Source organism: Jaculus jaculus, chromosome 5 (genome assembly GCF_020740685.1).
Source record: "Jaculus jaculus isolate mJacJac1 chromosome 5, mJacJac1.mat.Y.cur, whole genome shotgun sequence".
NCBI classification, from domain to species: Eukaryota; Metazoa; Chordata; class Mammalia; order Rodentia; family Dipodidae; genus Jaculus; species Jaculus jaculus.
Window position 1 is genome coordinate 63,943,432 of NC_059106.1, and position 16,006 is coordinate 63,959,437.

The 16,006-nt window shown below is 43.0% G+C and overlaps 1 protein-coding gene and 2 non-coding genes across 13 annotated transcripts in view; all 3 read right to left on the reverse strand.

The window, feature by feature from the left end:
• The window catches only part of Pum1 (pumilio RNA binding family member 1), a 144,802-nt gene that overhangs the window by 6,705 nt on the left and 122,091 nt on the right, over positions 1-16,006 (reverse strand). For 7 of the 11 annotated variants that reach the window (XM_045149003.1, XM_045149008.1, XM_004665176.2 and 4 more), the window contains 5 exons: positions 15,170-15,299; positions 11,976-12,110; positions 8,029-8,166; positions 4,271-4,396; positions 3,020-3,141 (listed from right to left, as the gene is read on the reverse strand). In XM_045149003.1, coding sequence (XP_045004938.1) covers positions 3,020-3,141; positions 4,271-4,396; positions 8,029-8,166; positions 11,976-12,110; positions 15,170-15,299 — 651 coding nt within the window. The remainder of the gene's footprint in view (positions 1-3,019; positions 3,142-4,270; positions 4,397-8,028; positions 8,167-11,975; positions 12,111-15,169; positions 15,300-16,006) is intronic. The other 4 variants (XM_004665178.2, XM_045149007.1, XM_004665173.2 and 1 more) reach the window with 1 other exon arrangement.
• Positions 11,192-11,274, reverse strand: LOC123461280. The gene has a single exon (XR_006637567.1). It is a non-coding gene; the product is annotated as a small nucleolar RNA SNORD103/SNORD85 (small nucleolar RNA).
• On the reverse strand, positions 12,275-12,356 carry LOC123461281. Its single transcript, XR_006637568.1, has one exon. It is a non-coding gene; the product is annotated as a small nucleolar RNA SNORD103/SNORD85 (small nucleolar RNA).

The following is a 16,006-nucleotide window of genomic DNA, read 5'->3' on the forward strand; positions in this document are numbered from 1 at the left end:
TTTTGCTGTTTCTTGTTTTGTTTTGTTTTTGTTTTTCAAAATAGGGTCTCACTCTAGCCCCAGGCTGACCTAGAATTCACTACATTGTCAGTCTTAGGGTGGCCTCGAACTCATGGTGATCCTCCTACCTCTGCCTCCCGGTTTTGCTCATTGATTTAACAACAACAACAACAACAACAACAAAGGCCAGGCATGGTAGTACATGCCTTTAATCCCAACACTCGGGAGGCAGAGGTAGGAGGATCCTTGTGAATTTGAGGTCACCCTGAAACTACATAGTGAACTCCAGATCAGCTTGGGCTAGAGCAAGGTGCTACCTTAAAACACACACACATACACACACACATTAAAATCCTTAATCAGGGCTGGAGAAATGGCTTAGTGGTTAAGGCATTTGCCTGCAAAGCCAAAGAACTCAGGTTCAATTCCCCAGGACCAACATAAGCCAGCATCACAGGGTAGAACAGGCATCTGGAGTTCATTTGTAACAGCCAGAGGCCCTGGTGAGCCCAATCTCTCCCTCTCACTCACTCAAATAAATAAATAATCCTTAATGACCTTGTTTGAAGAATTTTAATGTGTTTCATTTGTCATTGTAAAACTAAGGCCAAGGATGGAGAGAAGGCATAGCAGTTAAGGCATATGTCTATGAAGCCTAAGGACCCAGGATCAATTCTCCATGTACCACATAAGCCAGATGCGCATGCTGGTATGCATTTGGAATATGTCTGCAATGGCTAGAGGCCCTGGCGCACCCATTCTCCCTCCCTCCCCCCTCTCTCTAATAAACAAACAAAAATAAATCTTAAAAAAAAAACTAAGGCCAACTTTATAACATTTTTGTTTGTAGCTATTACATGCAGAGCAAACTATTTTAAAGGAGGAACAACATACCATTTATTTATTTATTTATTTTTACTTATTTATTGAAAGAGAAGGGGGGAAGAGAGAACGAATGGGCATTCCAGGGCCTCCAACAACTACAAACAAACCCCAAATCCATGCACCACCATATGCATCTGGCTTACATGGGTTCTAGGAAGTTGAACCTAGGTCCTTAGGATCCGAAGGTAAGCGCCTTAACTGCTAAGCCTTCCTTCCAGACTGGGATACCATGGCTGGAGGGATGGCTCAGCTAGTTAAGGAGCCTGCTTGCAAGGCCTGATGGTCCGGGTTCAATTCCCCAGTACCCACGTAAAGCCAGATGCATAGAGTGGCATGTGCCAAAGAGGAGTGCTAGAGTACCCATTCATTCCCATTCAACCTCTTTCCCCTTGCCTCGCCACCCCCACAAATAAATAAAAATATCATGGGGGGAGGTTAAAAAAGGTAGATGGAGCTCCTCAGGAATGACATCCAAGATCATCCTCTGGTCTCCTCAAGTGTGCATACACACATGTACACAAGTAAAGGGACCATGAATAAATAGGAGCAGTCCTATCTGCCTTACAAATCTACCAAAAAGCCAGAGGCGAAAACCATCCCAAGGTAGAAAGTACTGCATTGTGTGGACAGCACAATATGTAGAATCAACTTATAAGACCATCCCACTAACCCCATGGAAAATCATCATTTCATCTCCAACTGCACCACCAAGGAGTTATCCAAAACACCTATGAGACAAGAGCAGCTGATGCAGCCAAGAAATACATCTCACAATTTCTATACATGGACCAAAGTACATTATTTTAGAAAAAGTCCCCAGATATCACAGTGACTGACTCTAGAGGACAACAACTTCCTGTGGTTGGTATTTATCCTTTTTAAAGCAGGCAATAAACTGTTTGGGGGGGGGGAGAGACCATCAGGGATGGAGAGATGGCTAAGCAGTTAAAGTGCTTTCCTATGAAACCTAAGTACCCAGGTTCGATTTTCCAGGTCCAATGTAAGCCAGAAGCACAAGGTGCCCCATGTGTGTGGAGTTTGTTTGCAGTGGCTAGAAGCCCTGGTGCACAACACCACCCCCACCCCCCCACACACACAAATAAAAATAAATAAGGCAGGCATGGTGGCACATGCCTTTAATCCCAGCACTTAGGAGGCAGAGGTAGGAGGATCATTGTGAGTTCAAGACCACTCTTAGACTACATACTGAATTCCAGGTCAGCCTGGGCTAGACTGACACCCTACCTCGAAAAGCCAAATAAATAAATTTAAAATATAATAAATAATTTAAGGGAAAAAAGAGAGATAATTGGACTGGAGGACCGCTACATCAGAGGAAATACATCCTTGATACTGAAAACTTAAAACAGGTAGTCATGAGCCCTAGGGGTGTAACATCTGCTGATGTCTCAATAAATGTATATACTATGCTTATCAAACTGCCCAGTACGCACTTCTTTTAATATTCATACTCTTATATTAATGCTACTCTCACTTTTGGTAGAGAATCTTCTCTTTTCAGATGGCAGTGACCTTGGGACAACTCAGAAGGTATCATGGTGCTGAAAAGAAATGACTGGAGTACTGAGTAATATCTTGACCACACCAAGGCTCAGGGTCTAATGCAGAAGAGGTAGTGGAAAGAATATAAGAGCCAAAGAAAGGGTAGGACTCCTTACAATGTGCTCCCTTGAGACATAAAATGGCCTGGATATCCATGACCTCATAGTGCCTGACACTACCTACACAAGACCATCATAAAAGGAGGAACAGATCATGACATCAAAATAAAAGAGACTGAGATGGGGAGGGGATATGATGGAGAATAGAATTTCAAAGGGGAAAGTGGGGGGGAGTATTACCATGGGATTTTTTTATAATCATGGAAGATATTAATAAAAATTGAGAAAAAATTAAAGAGAGAAAACATTTTGCAGGACATGGTAGTAACTCACACCTGTAATCCCAGCACTCAGAAGGCTGAGGTAGGAAGATCACCATGAGTTTGAGGCCAGCCTGGGGCTACTGAATGAGTTCTAGAACAGCCGAGCCTAGAGTGAGACCCTGCCACACCTCCTACCCTCATAACTGAAGTGCTACTATGAAAACAGCTCATACAACTCAGAGCACATACCTTGCAAATTTGTGTTGACTCAATACAAGTACATTGCCTCGAATTTCTGCTACAATTTTGCTTTTATCTTCAGGACGACCATGCTCTAACACATGCTGGATTACATAATTTCCATATTGATCCTATTTGAGAAGCAACAAAAGAAATAAAATGTGCATTAAAAACCAGTCCTTACAAAACATCTCATTAATGTCCATCATTCATGTGCCACATGGTATACTAATGAATGTGTAAAGATTTTTAAACAGGCAATAGCAATTTCTATGATTGCAAACCAGAAACAGGAGCTGGAGAGATGGCTTAGTGGTTAAAGTATTTGCCTGTGAAGGCTAAAGACCCAGGTTCAATACCCCAGGACACACATAAGCCAGATGCTCAAGGTGGTACATGCATCTGGAGTTCATTTGCAATGGCTAGAGACCCTGACATGTCTATTCTTTCCCTGCCTGCATCTATAATAAATAAATAATTTTCAAGAAAAAAGAAACAGCCGGGCGTGGTGGCGCACGCCTTTAATCCCAGCACTCGGGAGGCAGAGGTAGGAGGATCACCGAGAGTTCAAGGCCACCCTGAGACTCCATGGCGAATTCCAGGTCAGCCTGAGCCAGAGTGAGACCCTACCTCGGGGAAAAAAAAAAGAAGAAAAAAGAAACAATGATACTAGACAATGGACTATTTATGTATAATTATGCTCCCATGTTCTTGTAAGCTTCTTCACAGATTACTATCTCCAAACAAGTAGACCTACAATTTCTTTAGAATGGGAGGGAAGGAATACTATGGGAATATGCAAATGGAATGCAGCCCTTTATACACCCAAGAAAAACTAGAAAGGTTTACATGCAACAACAAGACAAGCATGTTTCATCATTTTATCAGTGACAGAAGTAGAGAAAGTTTAAAAGCCAGGAAGAAGAAATAACCCATCACAGGACTTTATTCACTTCCCATAGTGCTCAAAAGATTCTAAATAGGGGCTGGAGAGCTGGCTTAGCAGTTAAGGCCCATGCCTGTGAAGCTTAAGGACCCAGGTTTTATTCTCCAGGTCCCACATAAGCCAGGTGGACATGGTGGCACATGCATCTGGAGGCCCTGGCGCTCCTGTTTGTTCTCTCTCTCCCCCCTCCTTCACCCCCGCCCCGTCTCTAATAAATAAATAAATAAACCCTTTTAAAAAAAGATTTGAAACAAGTATTCACGTGAACAAAATCCTGTGCTGGCATACAGTCCCTCTCCTGGCAACTCCACTACCTGTACAAGTTGCTCCGTGTGCTGGTGAAGCTCCTCCAAGATAGGGAGGGTCTGGTCAGGGAGACAGTGCTCCAGGATTCTCTGAATCACGCGGCAGCCATAAGGATGGGTGGAGAGCGCAAATACCTGGAGCAAACAGAAAGAAGAAAGCACTTGGTGAAAATCACAGTGTTTCAGTAAGGTTCATCTATAGTACCCTACTGCTCATCTTCACAAAGGAATGTAAAGCTCTTAAGTTCTCCTTGCAAACAATAAGGGTGTGTTAGAAATTTATGTATGTGCATAAATGACAAACTAAAAGGATGGACTAGGGAGATGGCTCAACAATTTGGGCACTTACCGCAAGCAAAGGGATCATCTAAACTAAAGCCCCAGCATTCCATGCTACTTAACCCAGCATCAAGAGAAGAGAGGAAGCTGGGCGTGGTAGCACACGCCTTTAATTCCAGCACTTGGGAGGCAGAGGTAGGAGGATTGCTGTGAGTTTGAGGCCACCCTGAGAATCCATAGTGAATTCCAGGTCAGCCTGGGATAGAACAAGACCCCACTTCAAAACACCATAAAGTAATAATGCTGGGTGCAGTGGTGCATGTCATTAATCCTAGTGCTCAGAAAGGGAAGGAATAAGGATTCCCAAGGCCATTGTGGCCTACATAATGAAACCCTGCCTCAAATCACAAAGGGAATGGTGGAGGGGAGAATGATAGAGCAGTAAAAGTGCCTAGCACTTACCGAATGCTTACTGTCTATCCAATGTCAGCGACTTCAAGTGCTTTCTGGATGATTTTACATGGGGCTTTATGCTTACAACTCATGCTTTAAACAATACTACATGCTGCTGAAGGTTAGCTGAGAAAAGCTGAATGCTCAAGGTTAGAAGCAACTTAAGTTTACTTCACTCAGCATCCATCAGACTTCCAAACTTCACTTCTAAAAGCGTGTGGCTACTGCTGTTGTGTTGGTTGTTGGTTACAGACTAACCCCCAAGCCCTGGATATTTGCACTGACTGGTCTTGTTCCCTATACAGGGACAGTGTTGTTTCAATCATGTCTAAGTAGGTCTTTCTCCAGATATAAACCTAAGCCAGGCAATGCTAAATCACAGAAATAAGAATGCTGAAATGACTGAATTATTTTCCAAGGTGGTTTTGCCAATCTATAATTCTAGCAGTAGTGCTGGCAGCATACGGCAGTCAATGTTGGAAAATAGTCTGTCTTGTGAACCTCAATTTACAACTTCCTTCATCACTAATGGAAGAGACTTCTTTTTTCCATTTCTAATGAAAATTTGTATTTTTTCTGTAAAGTGTTAACTCATACTTAGGACCCTTTTTTCATTACATTTGTTTCATTTGATTACAGAAGTTCTTTATGTAGTCTAATGTCAGTTCTTTGATAGCTATACCTTAGAGATACGTTCTCCTGGGGGTGGGGGCATAACTTAGGAGCAGAGTGCTTATCTAGCTTGTCCCAGTCCCTGGGCTCCATACCAAGCACTTTAATACAATAATTGAACAAGTACCTAAGTAGTAAACAGCCTCTCCTGCTGGCTGGATTGTTTATCGTGATTGTATGTCTTGATAATGGACCAACTTCAGTGAACAAATAAGCCTTTTTTCCATTACCTTAGAAACTCTCAATTACCTTCTGGTGGCTGAATGTGTAACCTTTGTGGTTAAGTAGCAAGCCCTCAAACCAAAAAGAACTATATAAGATGTTTCTATCTAGTTGGCTTAAGAGCACAGATACCTGACAGTCTATACATCAAATCCCAACTTCTTCTTCTTATGCTCCCCCCTTTTCAAACAAGTCCAAATGCACGGAAGTTTGTCTGGGGACAGGGTTCAGTGAATAAAGGATCTTGTTTGCAAAGCCTACCAACCAAAGTTCAATTCCCCAGGCATCTACATGAAGCCAGACAGGCATTTGGTTGCAGCAGCAAGAGGCCCTGATGCACATACATGTGTGCATGGGAGCGCACACACACAAATAAAACAGATTTTTATCTTGTATTACCAACATAGGAAGGTGGGAGGGTACTATGTTTGGTAAAGAAACTCACAACTATAGTCAAGTCAGACCAGTTAATGAGTTTTACTCAAGCAAGGCAGCCCGTATTTCAGAGGCGAGAAGACTGCAAGTAGCAGGCCAGCCTGGGATCCACGGAAAGACCCTAGTTTAACAAAAAAAATTAACAACTGTACAGGAAAGCGGGTGCTAAGAACACACTTTTGACTACACATAGGAAAAACTACAAGTTATCCCTGGTTGATGTGGACACTTACTGTTCAAGCCAACTTGAACAATATCCCTATAAGCATAGAACACATTCTTATTTTTAAAGATACACTCAAATGTGACCTGCAAGACTACAGCTGCCAATCATCTGATTTTTAAAATTTTTATTAGTTATATTATTTGTTTGTAAGCAGACAGAGAGGTAGAGATACAGAGAGAAAAGCAGAGTGTGTGTGTATGGGTGTACCAGGGCCTCCTGCGATGGCAAACAAATTGCAGGTGCATGCACTGCTTTGCGCATCTGGTTTTATGTGGGTACTAGGGATTTAAACCCAGGCCACTGAACCATCTCTCTAACCAACCCCCATCTGAATTTTTTTAAATAATAAATAATTGAAAGTATCAGGACAATAACTGTCTGAAGAAAAAACTTATTATTCAAAAAGGATATTCCTTAGATGTTAAGACCCTACTGCTGAAGACTCCACATACTGGGGCTGCAAGGCCACTGAGAAATCCCGCTGGAAATGAGCTGAAAACTTCCTCCATGTAGACCAGCTGACAGAAAGCTGGAAGAAGCCATTCTACATGCAGTTCAATGGGAGAAAGAGATACCACAAGAAGATACTCAACAGTGGACATTGCAAGCCTTCTAATTGGCCAGACAGGCCAAATGAGCCAATGGGTGCAATAGTGGCACATGGCACATCTGTCGTGGTGGAAACCTACTGCCCTCCAATTGGACTGGAGACCTGCTCCATGGGAGGGAATACATCCCTGATACTGAAAACTTAAAACAGGGGTAGTCATGAGCCCTAGGGGTGTAACATCTGCTGATGTCTGAATAAATGTATATACTATGCTTATCAAACTAACCAGTAAGCACTTCTCTTAATATTCATACCCTTATATTAATGCTACTCTCACTTTGGGTAGAGAATCTTCTCTTTTCAGATGGCAGTGACCTTGGGATGACTCAGAGGGTATCATGGTGCTGGAAAGAAGTGACTGGAGTACTGAGTATCGGTGGCCGAAAGAACGTAAGAGCCAAAGGACTCCTTACAACAAGCTCCCTTGAGACATAAAATGGCCTGGATATCCATGACCTCATAGTGCCTGACATTACCTAAACAAGACCATCATAAGAGAAGGAGAAGATCATGATATCAAAATAAAAGACTGATTGAGATAGGGAGGGGATATGATGGATAATGGAATTTCAAAGGGGAAAATTGGGGCAGGGGGTATTAGCATGGAATATTTTTATAATCATGGAAAATGTTAATAAAAATTGAGGAGATAAAAAGGATATTCCTCATAGCAACTCTGATCATAGTGATTAGTTCCCATGTGAGAGAATGAAGGGAAGAGACTGGGTAACACAGCCTATCACCGTGATAAATGACTACTCTCTGCTGCATGCTAATACACACAGGGCATGTTGATAACAGGCCACAACTCCATTCTTGTGCTCTGAAACCAACAACATGTTTCACATAATTCCTTAGTATGTTACTTACCTGCCCTTTGAAGGCGTCGATGATGAACTGCAAAGACTGGGGCTGTACACATTCAATGCATTTCTGAACCACATGGTTGCCATTCTGGTCTTTTACACACTTAAGGACATGGCCGTCTAATTCCCGAACCATCTCATTCTATTGGAGACAAAGAAAGAAAGCACAACCAGAATCATAGCCAGCAAATACTTGGACAGCCCACAACCCTTTACCAAGCAGCAAAGCAGACAACTGAAGTGGGAGGGCTCCACTGTAGCACGATGACCATGTGGTTAGCAGATGAAGATAAGCCTGTCCACGCACTGGCATGTTCACCAGAATTGCAATGAGAATTCATAAAATCTCACAGAAAGCACTTCTTGAGGCTTTAAAAAAACATACAAGTCAGGGGCTGGGGAGATGGCTCAGCAGGTACTTGAGTGAAAAGCTTATCTGCCCGAGTTCAATTCCCCAGCACCCACATAAAGTTGGATGCAAAGTACAGCATGCAAACTGTCTACAATGGGAGATGGTACCAGGAGAATCCTAAGCTCACAGGCCAGCTAGTCTGATGTTCATCTGAAGTCTTGGCCATTTATTTGTAGTAGAAAGAAACCTTGCCCAAAAGAAGGTGTTGTACAGACCTTCAAAGCTGTCCTCTGGCCTACACATAAACACCAAGGGAACACACACTTACAAAAAAAAAAAAAAAAAAAAAAAAAAAAAAAAAAGATCCAGAACTAGGACTGGATTGCTTAGTGGTTAAAACCACTTGCTTGTTCTTCCAGGCACAAAATGCCTGGGTATCTGTAAACTCACAGTATCTGGCATTACCTACCACAAGACCCACATAAAAAGAAGAAAGATAATGACAAAAAATAAAAGACTAATTGAGCGGGGGAGGGGATATGATGAAGGGTGAATATGGGAAAGGGAAAGTGAAGGAGAGAATTATAATGGTTTATTGTCTATAACTATGGAAGTTTTCAATTTAAAAAAAAAGAAAGTGGTTGCTCGCAGTACCTGACAGCATGGATTCAATTTTCCAGCACTCATGTAAAGCTAGATGCAGAGTACTGCTGCATGTGACTAGAGTTCGTTTGCAGTAGCAAGGCCTTGCTGTGCCCATAGTTGCTCTCTTTCTGCCTGCCTGTGTCTCATTCATAAATAAATAAATAAATAAATTAGAAGAATCCACAAACAGCCAGGTGTAGTGATGCACACTGTTAATCCTAGCACTGTGAAGCTGAAAGCCATCTGGAGACTACATAGTAAATTCAGGTCAGTATGAGCTAGAGTAGGACCAGCTCAACCCTCACCCCCAAATCCAGAAACAGAAACAGACTACCAAAGCTCAAACACAAACTGCACCATGGTGTGGTACCAGTGGAAAAGCATCTGTGAGTCATGTGATACTTCCCCCCACACATCCTTTCAACTGTATGCGAAGAAACAATCTGAGCAGGTTAAGTCACAAATTTAAACTACCAACAACCCAGGTTTGATTCCCCAGTTCCCACGTAAAGTTAGATGCACAGTAGAACACGCATCTGGAGTTCAATTACAGTGGTTGGAGGCCCTGGCATGTTTGTTCGTGTTCGTTCCCTCCTTCCCTCTCCCTCCACACCTTGCAAATAAATTTTTAAAAATATGTAACAAAAATAAAAGCTATAGCCAAGTCAGGTGTGGTAGTTGGTAAATTGGTGTCTGTAATCCCAGCACTTAGAAGGTAAGCCAAAAGAAATGCCATGAATTCAAGGTAAGCCTGAGCGACATAGGTACAGATTAGCTTGAGCTACACAGTGAGATGCTGTCTTGAAGGGAAAAAAAACATTTCAGGTCAGGCATAGTGGCGCATGCCTTTAATCCCAGCACATGGGAGGCAGTGGTAGGAAGATCGGCATAAAGTCGAGGCTACCCTGAGACTACATAATGTAAGTCCAGGTAAGCCTGAGCTAGAGCAAGACCCAAACTTGAAAAAAAAAAAAAAATCAAAGAGGGCTCAGCAGTGAAAGGTGCTTGCTTACAAAGCCTTGGGTTAATTTCCCAGTACCTAGGAAAAAGAGCCTTGTATAAAGAAGCACAAAGTGACACATGGATCTGGAGTTCATGTGCAGGGGGGGAAAAGCCCTGGCTCGTGCATATGAACACACATAGGTGTATACATGTATACACTCTTTCTAATAAATAACAGTATTTTAAAATTTTAAATAAAACAAAAGAAATAAATTGTAGACAGAGTGAAGTGTAGTAGCCCATGTCTATAGTCCCAGTATGTTGAGAAGCTGAGGTAGACTGGAGAACCCAAGAGGTTCAATCAAGGTCAGCTTGGGTAACATGTCAGGACTATGTCTACAGAAAAAGGAGGGAGGAGAAGGAAGAAGTGGGGAAGAAGAAGAAGAAGAAGTGGAAGATAAGGAGGAAAAAGAAATAAGAGGAGGAGGTGCTATAGACAGAAAGCAACAGAACTCAAATATTGGTCCAGGCTGTCATTTCTAACATCATGGTCTTTCCCATAGTTTGTTCAGCTAATTAATGAAAAGTATACAGAGTTTAAGAGTGTATCTATGTGTGTATAGGGACTGGGTGAAGGTCACATAGGTACAAAAAGAGACATGGAGGGTTTCAAACAAATAATGGGGCTGGAAAGATGGCTTAGAGGTTAAGGTGCTTGTCTGTGAAGCCTAAGAACCCAGGTTTGATTCCCCAGTACCCCCACATAAACCAGATGCACAAGGTGACAAATGTGTCTGGAGCTGGTTTGCAGTAGCTAAAGGTCTTGTTGGTGCCTATTCTCTATCTGCCTCTTTCTCTCTCTCCTCTCAAATAAACAAATACTAAAATATTTTAAAATATTTTTTATTTTTTAATTTGCAAGCAGAGAGGGGGGGGGGGAATAAGAGGAAGAGGGAATAGATATACCAGGGCATCTTGTCATTGCCAAAAACCCCTAGATGCAGGTGCCACTTTGTGCATCTGGCTTACATGGGTACTAAGGAACTGAAGCTGGGCTGTCAAGGTTTATAAGCAAGCACCTTTAACCACTGAGCCATCTCCCCAGCCCCTTCACAGCATCTTCACAAACTCAGCTTCAAGTGCTCTGGGCTCCCCTGGCCTCCAAATACCACCAACAACATTGCTGGCTGGTGGTTTGGTGGGTTCGAACAGGAGGTGGTGCATCTCGTCTGGCTCAGAACGAGTCCGTAACAGAGATTCTCATTACAGAACCTTGTTCTCAGTGAGGGCAAGTTGATCATCACTGCCAGACAATGGCAACCCCTTGAGGGCCCAAGGGAAATCAGGCTGACTGTGATAAGCCCTCCGTGCCTATGGGTGGAGTCTGCGTGTAGCTGGACAGGCACCTAACTACTGAAGCCACAGGCCCTGTTTGGGTGATTGCTTTATTAATCCCCAACACCGCTTACCTCATCTAATCCTCATTCCTATCTCCAGCAAAGCCTACTACTGGACAAGGAGAGGACTCTTGTGTGTGCCACTGTTTCCCATTGTTCCTTCCCAGACTGTGGACTACAGGTAGGGGACAAAGCTAAGTCAACCCATGTTACACAGTATGGGCAGAGCAGGGCTGCATTTGGGAAAGATCGGTGGGACCAGTGAACAAGAGAGCAGTAAAGTAGATCCAATCCAAATATGGTTCAGTAGACTGCTCAGTATAGCTGAAGAAAATGACCAATAGCATTTTTCCTGCAGACAAAACCCACCAAAATATATCTACACCTTCTGGTCCAAGAATAGAAACTTGGAAAATACTAGTTTTAACACAAGACACCTGAGCCACCACAAATTAATGTATGCTTCATGCCCACCATGCATAGAGGGCAGCCATAAGCGCTAAGGCAACACCGCAAGAAAACTACACTAACAGAGCTCACTGCACGTATCACAGAGACTGCACGTACCACAGAGAAACATCAAACATCAAGAGAAAAGTGAAAGGGGAAACTTACAATTACCTGCTGGTCTGAGGGAATAAATTCAAGAGCTTTCTGGATAACTCGGCAGCCATACATCTGTAGTGCCAACGATAGGACATGGCCTCGAATCCGCTCCGCCAATGCCAGCTTCTGTTCGTGGCTGCCAAACTAGACATAATATGGGGTTGAGCACCATTACTTAGGCAGGGGAGAAACCAGAGAAAGCAAAACACTTCATTATTTTGCATCAACGACTGGCAGGCCTCTTTTCATCATTACCCATTATAAAATAGTCCTTGCTGGTGATTTGGAACAGGAGGTGGTACATCTCGTCTGGCTCAGAAGAGTCCGTAACAAAGATTCTCATCACAGAACCTTGTTCTCGGTGAGGGCAAGTGGATCATCACTGCCAGACAATGCCGACCACTTAAGACTGTTTCCTTGAGCCAGTAATTCTCAGACTCTAACTCTGAGCCCTTTTCAGTGTTCAAAAATGTTTCAACTAGCTGGGTGTGGTGAAGCACACCTTTGATTCCAGCAGAGGTTGGAGGATCATCCTGAGTTCAAGGCCAGCCTGGGACTACAGATTAAGTTCTGGATCAGCCTGAGTTAGAATGATACCCTACCTTGAAAAAACAAACACAAACAAAAACATCTCAACAACTCTGAAGCAAATGCTTAATGACTTAAATCTACCACTTGTTTCTACTTACTTGATAGTGTTAAAATTCTACTGAGAATCACTTTCCATGCGTGCTTTTTGTTTTAATTTGATTAGATGACAGGAGAACCCCTCACTTTCCATCCAGAGGCAATAAGAGTCAGGGCAGTTCTATGTGCTCCACACACAGGGCAATGCTCACTTTTGTTCTAACACTCAAGGCTGCATCCACTACAGCTGTCCTTACATCCTTGACAGTGCAGAGGCATTCTAAAACCAAGTCCAGTGCTGGAGAGATGGCTTAGTGGTTAAGGTGCTTGCCCCTGAGGCCAAAGGACCCATGTTCCATTCCCCAGTACCCATGTAAGCCAGATGCACAAGGCAGCGTACGCATCTTAAGTTCATTTGCAGTGTCTAGAGACCCTGGTGCATGCATCCTCTCTTTCTCTCTTTTCTTTTTTTCTGTTGTTTTTTTGAGGTAGGGTCTCACTCTGGCTCAGGCTGACCTGGAATTCACTATGTACTCTCAGGGTGGCCTCAAATTCACAGGGATTCTCCTACCTCTGCTTCCCAAGTGTGGGCAGTGTGGGGATTAAAGGTGTGCACCACCATGCCCTGCTCTGCCTCTTTCTTGCTCTCAAATAATGTCAAAAGCCAGGCGTGGTGATGCACGCCTTTAGCCCCAGCACTCGGGAGGCAGAGGTAGGAGGATCACCAAGAGTCCGAGGCCACCCTGAGACTACATAGTGAATTCCAGGTCAACCTGAGCTAGTGTGAGACCCTACCTCAGGAAAAAAAAAAAAAAAAAGGGAGGGGGGGCCCTAGAGAGATGGCTCAGTGGTTAAAAGCACTTGCTTGCAAAACCTGACAGCCTGGGTTCAAATCCCCAGTATCCATGTGCAGCCATATGCACAAGGTGGCACATGCATTTAGAGTTTGTTTGCACTGCTAAGAGGCCCTGGTGTACCCATTCTCTCCCCTCCCTCCCTCTCTCTTCCCTTCTCTTTCTCCTTAGAAATAAGTAAAAATATGTTTTTGGAAAAAAACTTCATACAAGATGTGTTAGAACGTAGATGTATTCAGTTTAAGAGGACCTGCTGCCTGAACTGGGGCAACTTTGAATTACCTTGTGTCTGTTACCTTGTGCCTTCATGCTTCCCTCCAACCCCAACCAGAAGCAGAACAGTCCCTCCCCTTACAGACCTGGATGATCTAGAGACATTCTTTAACCCCTACTCTCCATTGCCTCCATGGCTCCAGACACACATGGTGTAATGACCTCCCACCTGACCTCACCATGCTGCCTGTGGTATGATGCTACAACTCTCCTAATAAAACAGCAATTCTAAAAGGGAAATGTATCTCCGCCTCCTATCCCTTGCCTATATCTATCAAGTTTACAAATTTGTTTGTAGGGAGGTAAGTTCAGAATTCCAATAATTTTCCCAATATCAGTTTCTTCATCTCAATATTTTGTGCCATTCTGGAATTATAACTTGGGGTTTCTGACAGAAGAGAGGAAAGAGGGGGGACAGCAGTGAAAGAAAAGGAAAAGAAAGGAAAATACTCTGTCTCTTTCAAATGTTAACAGAGGAAACAAACAATAATCCAACAATCTCATTAGTGCTTTCCAAAGACAAGAGCAAACATTACTGGAACTAACAGAGGTAAAACAAGGCACCTGCTAAGAGTGGTTTCACAACTCCCATGGCCTGAAGTTAACTAGAAATATTTAGAGGTTGGTGTATACAAATTAATGAGAAATTTGTAAATTTTTTATTATTTTTTCAGTATATTATTATATCTTAATATCTTACAATATCTTATTATAGTCCTGCCAAAATTATCTCCTAAAGTACTATGTTTGGTGAAACCTGACAATCTAAACTAATGTGCTGTATCTTAAACAGAAACGGGGGCTGGAGAGATGGCCTAGTAGTCAAGGCATTTGCATGCAAAGCCTAAAGACCCAGGTTCAATTTCTCTGGTTCCTATGCAAGCCAAATGCACAAAGCGATGCATGTGTCTGGAGTTCCTCTGCAATGACTGAAGGCACAGGTGCATCCATTTTCTCTCGATACAGCTGGGTCTTCCTCGCTCTCTCAAATAAAATACTTTTTAAAAAAAGAACTTTTAAACAGAAACAACTACCAAGTCACATTTCCAAAGCACACTGGCATCACCTGCTTGGGTACGTAACACAGAGAACAAACACGCTGACTACTGCTAATCAACTGGAAGAACACCATGATAGCTCTTCTAAGAACCCCCCCCTCCACACACACACACACACACACACACTTCATTTTGAGGCTTGCAATGTGTTTTAAAAAGCCAATGAGCTGGGCATGTGCACCTATAATTCCAGCACTTGAGAGGCAGAGACAAGAGGATCACCGGGATTTCGAGGCCACTCTGAGACTACATAGTGAATTCCAGGTCACTCTGAACTACAGTGAAACCCTACCTGGGGGGGGGGGGGGGGGGAACCAACAACAAAAAGCCAATGAAAATCCAAGTGCTCTGCAGTGTCCGAAGTCAAAGGACAGCAAGAACAAAAACTCACTTCAAAGAACTTCTGAATGACGTAATTGCCAAACACATCCACCATAAGTTGGTAGGCAGCCTGGAGGATTTCATTGAAGACAAGCTGGCGCTCAGCTGCTGTGGCACGCTCTAGTTTTAGCTGAATGAATCTGAAGAACAAGATAAAAGGGGCAATCGTAGCACATAAAGACAACTTAGAAGTCCTTATACTTAGTAAGTCACATTTTTTTTGGGGGGGGGTCACTTTCTATATTAGCTCTGAAATATGCATTCACATGTGTACATAATAACTACAGTGTTAAAGCAATTACTTGAACTCACTTAAAGATTTATAAAAGAAAAATTATCACCTAATGCAGCCAAAATGTAGTTTCATTACAATAGGGCATATGTACAAAAATGTGAGTTCTACTTGACCTTCACATTTAAAAGCCAGGCCAGGCATGGTGGCGCATGCCTTTAAACCCAGAACATGGGAGACAGAGGTAAGAGGATCGCCATGAGTTCAAGGCCAACCTGAGACTACATAGTCCAGGTCAGCCTGAACTAGAGTGAGATCCTACCTGGGGGGGGGGGGGGGGGGGGAGCAGCCTCTCGATTGTGAAACTCAAAGCTTACAGTCGTACTAAATTCTTAACTCATATCTGTACGAGGTGGGTGGTATTCATTATCTTCTGAAATGGTAGGTAACTCCATTTTGCCTTTTTTAGATCAGGAGACTATCAGAAAATGCTTGCTCCCAATGAATCTGCTCTACATCCAAATGGGACATCCTCACACAGAGGCAAGCTAGCAGACCTTCTAGAAGAAAGTGGTGATTAGAAGCTGTATCAATAAATGGGGTGAAGGAAACAAA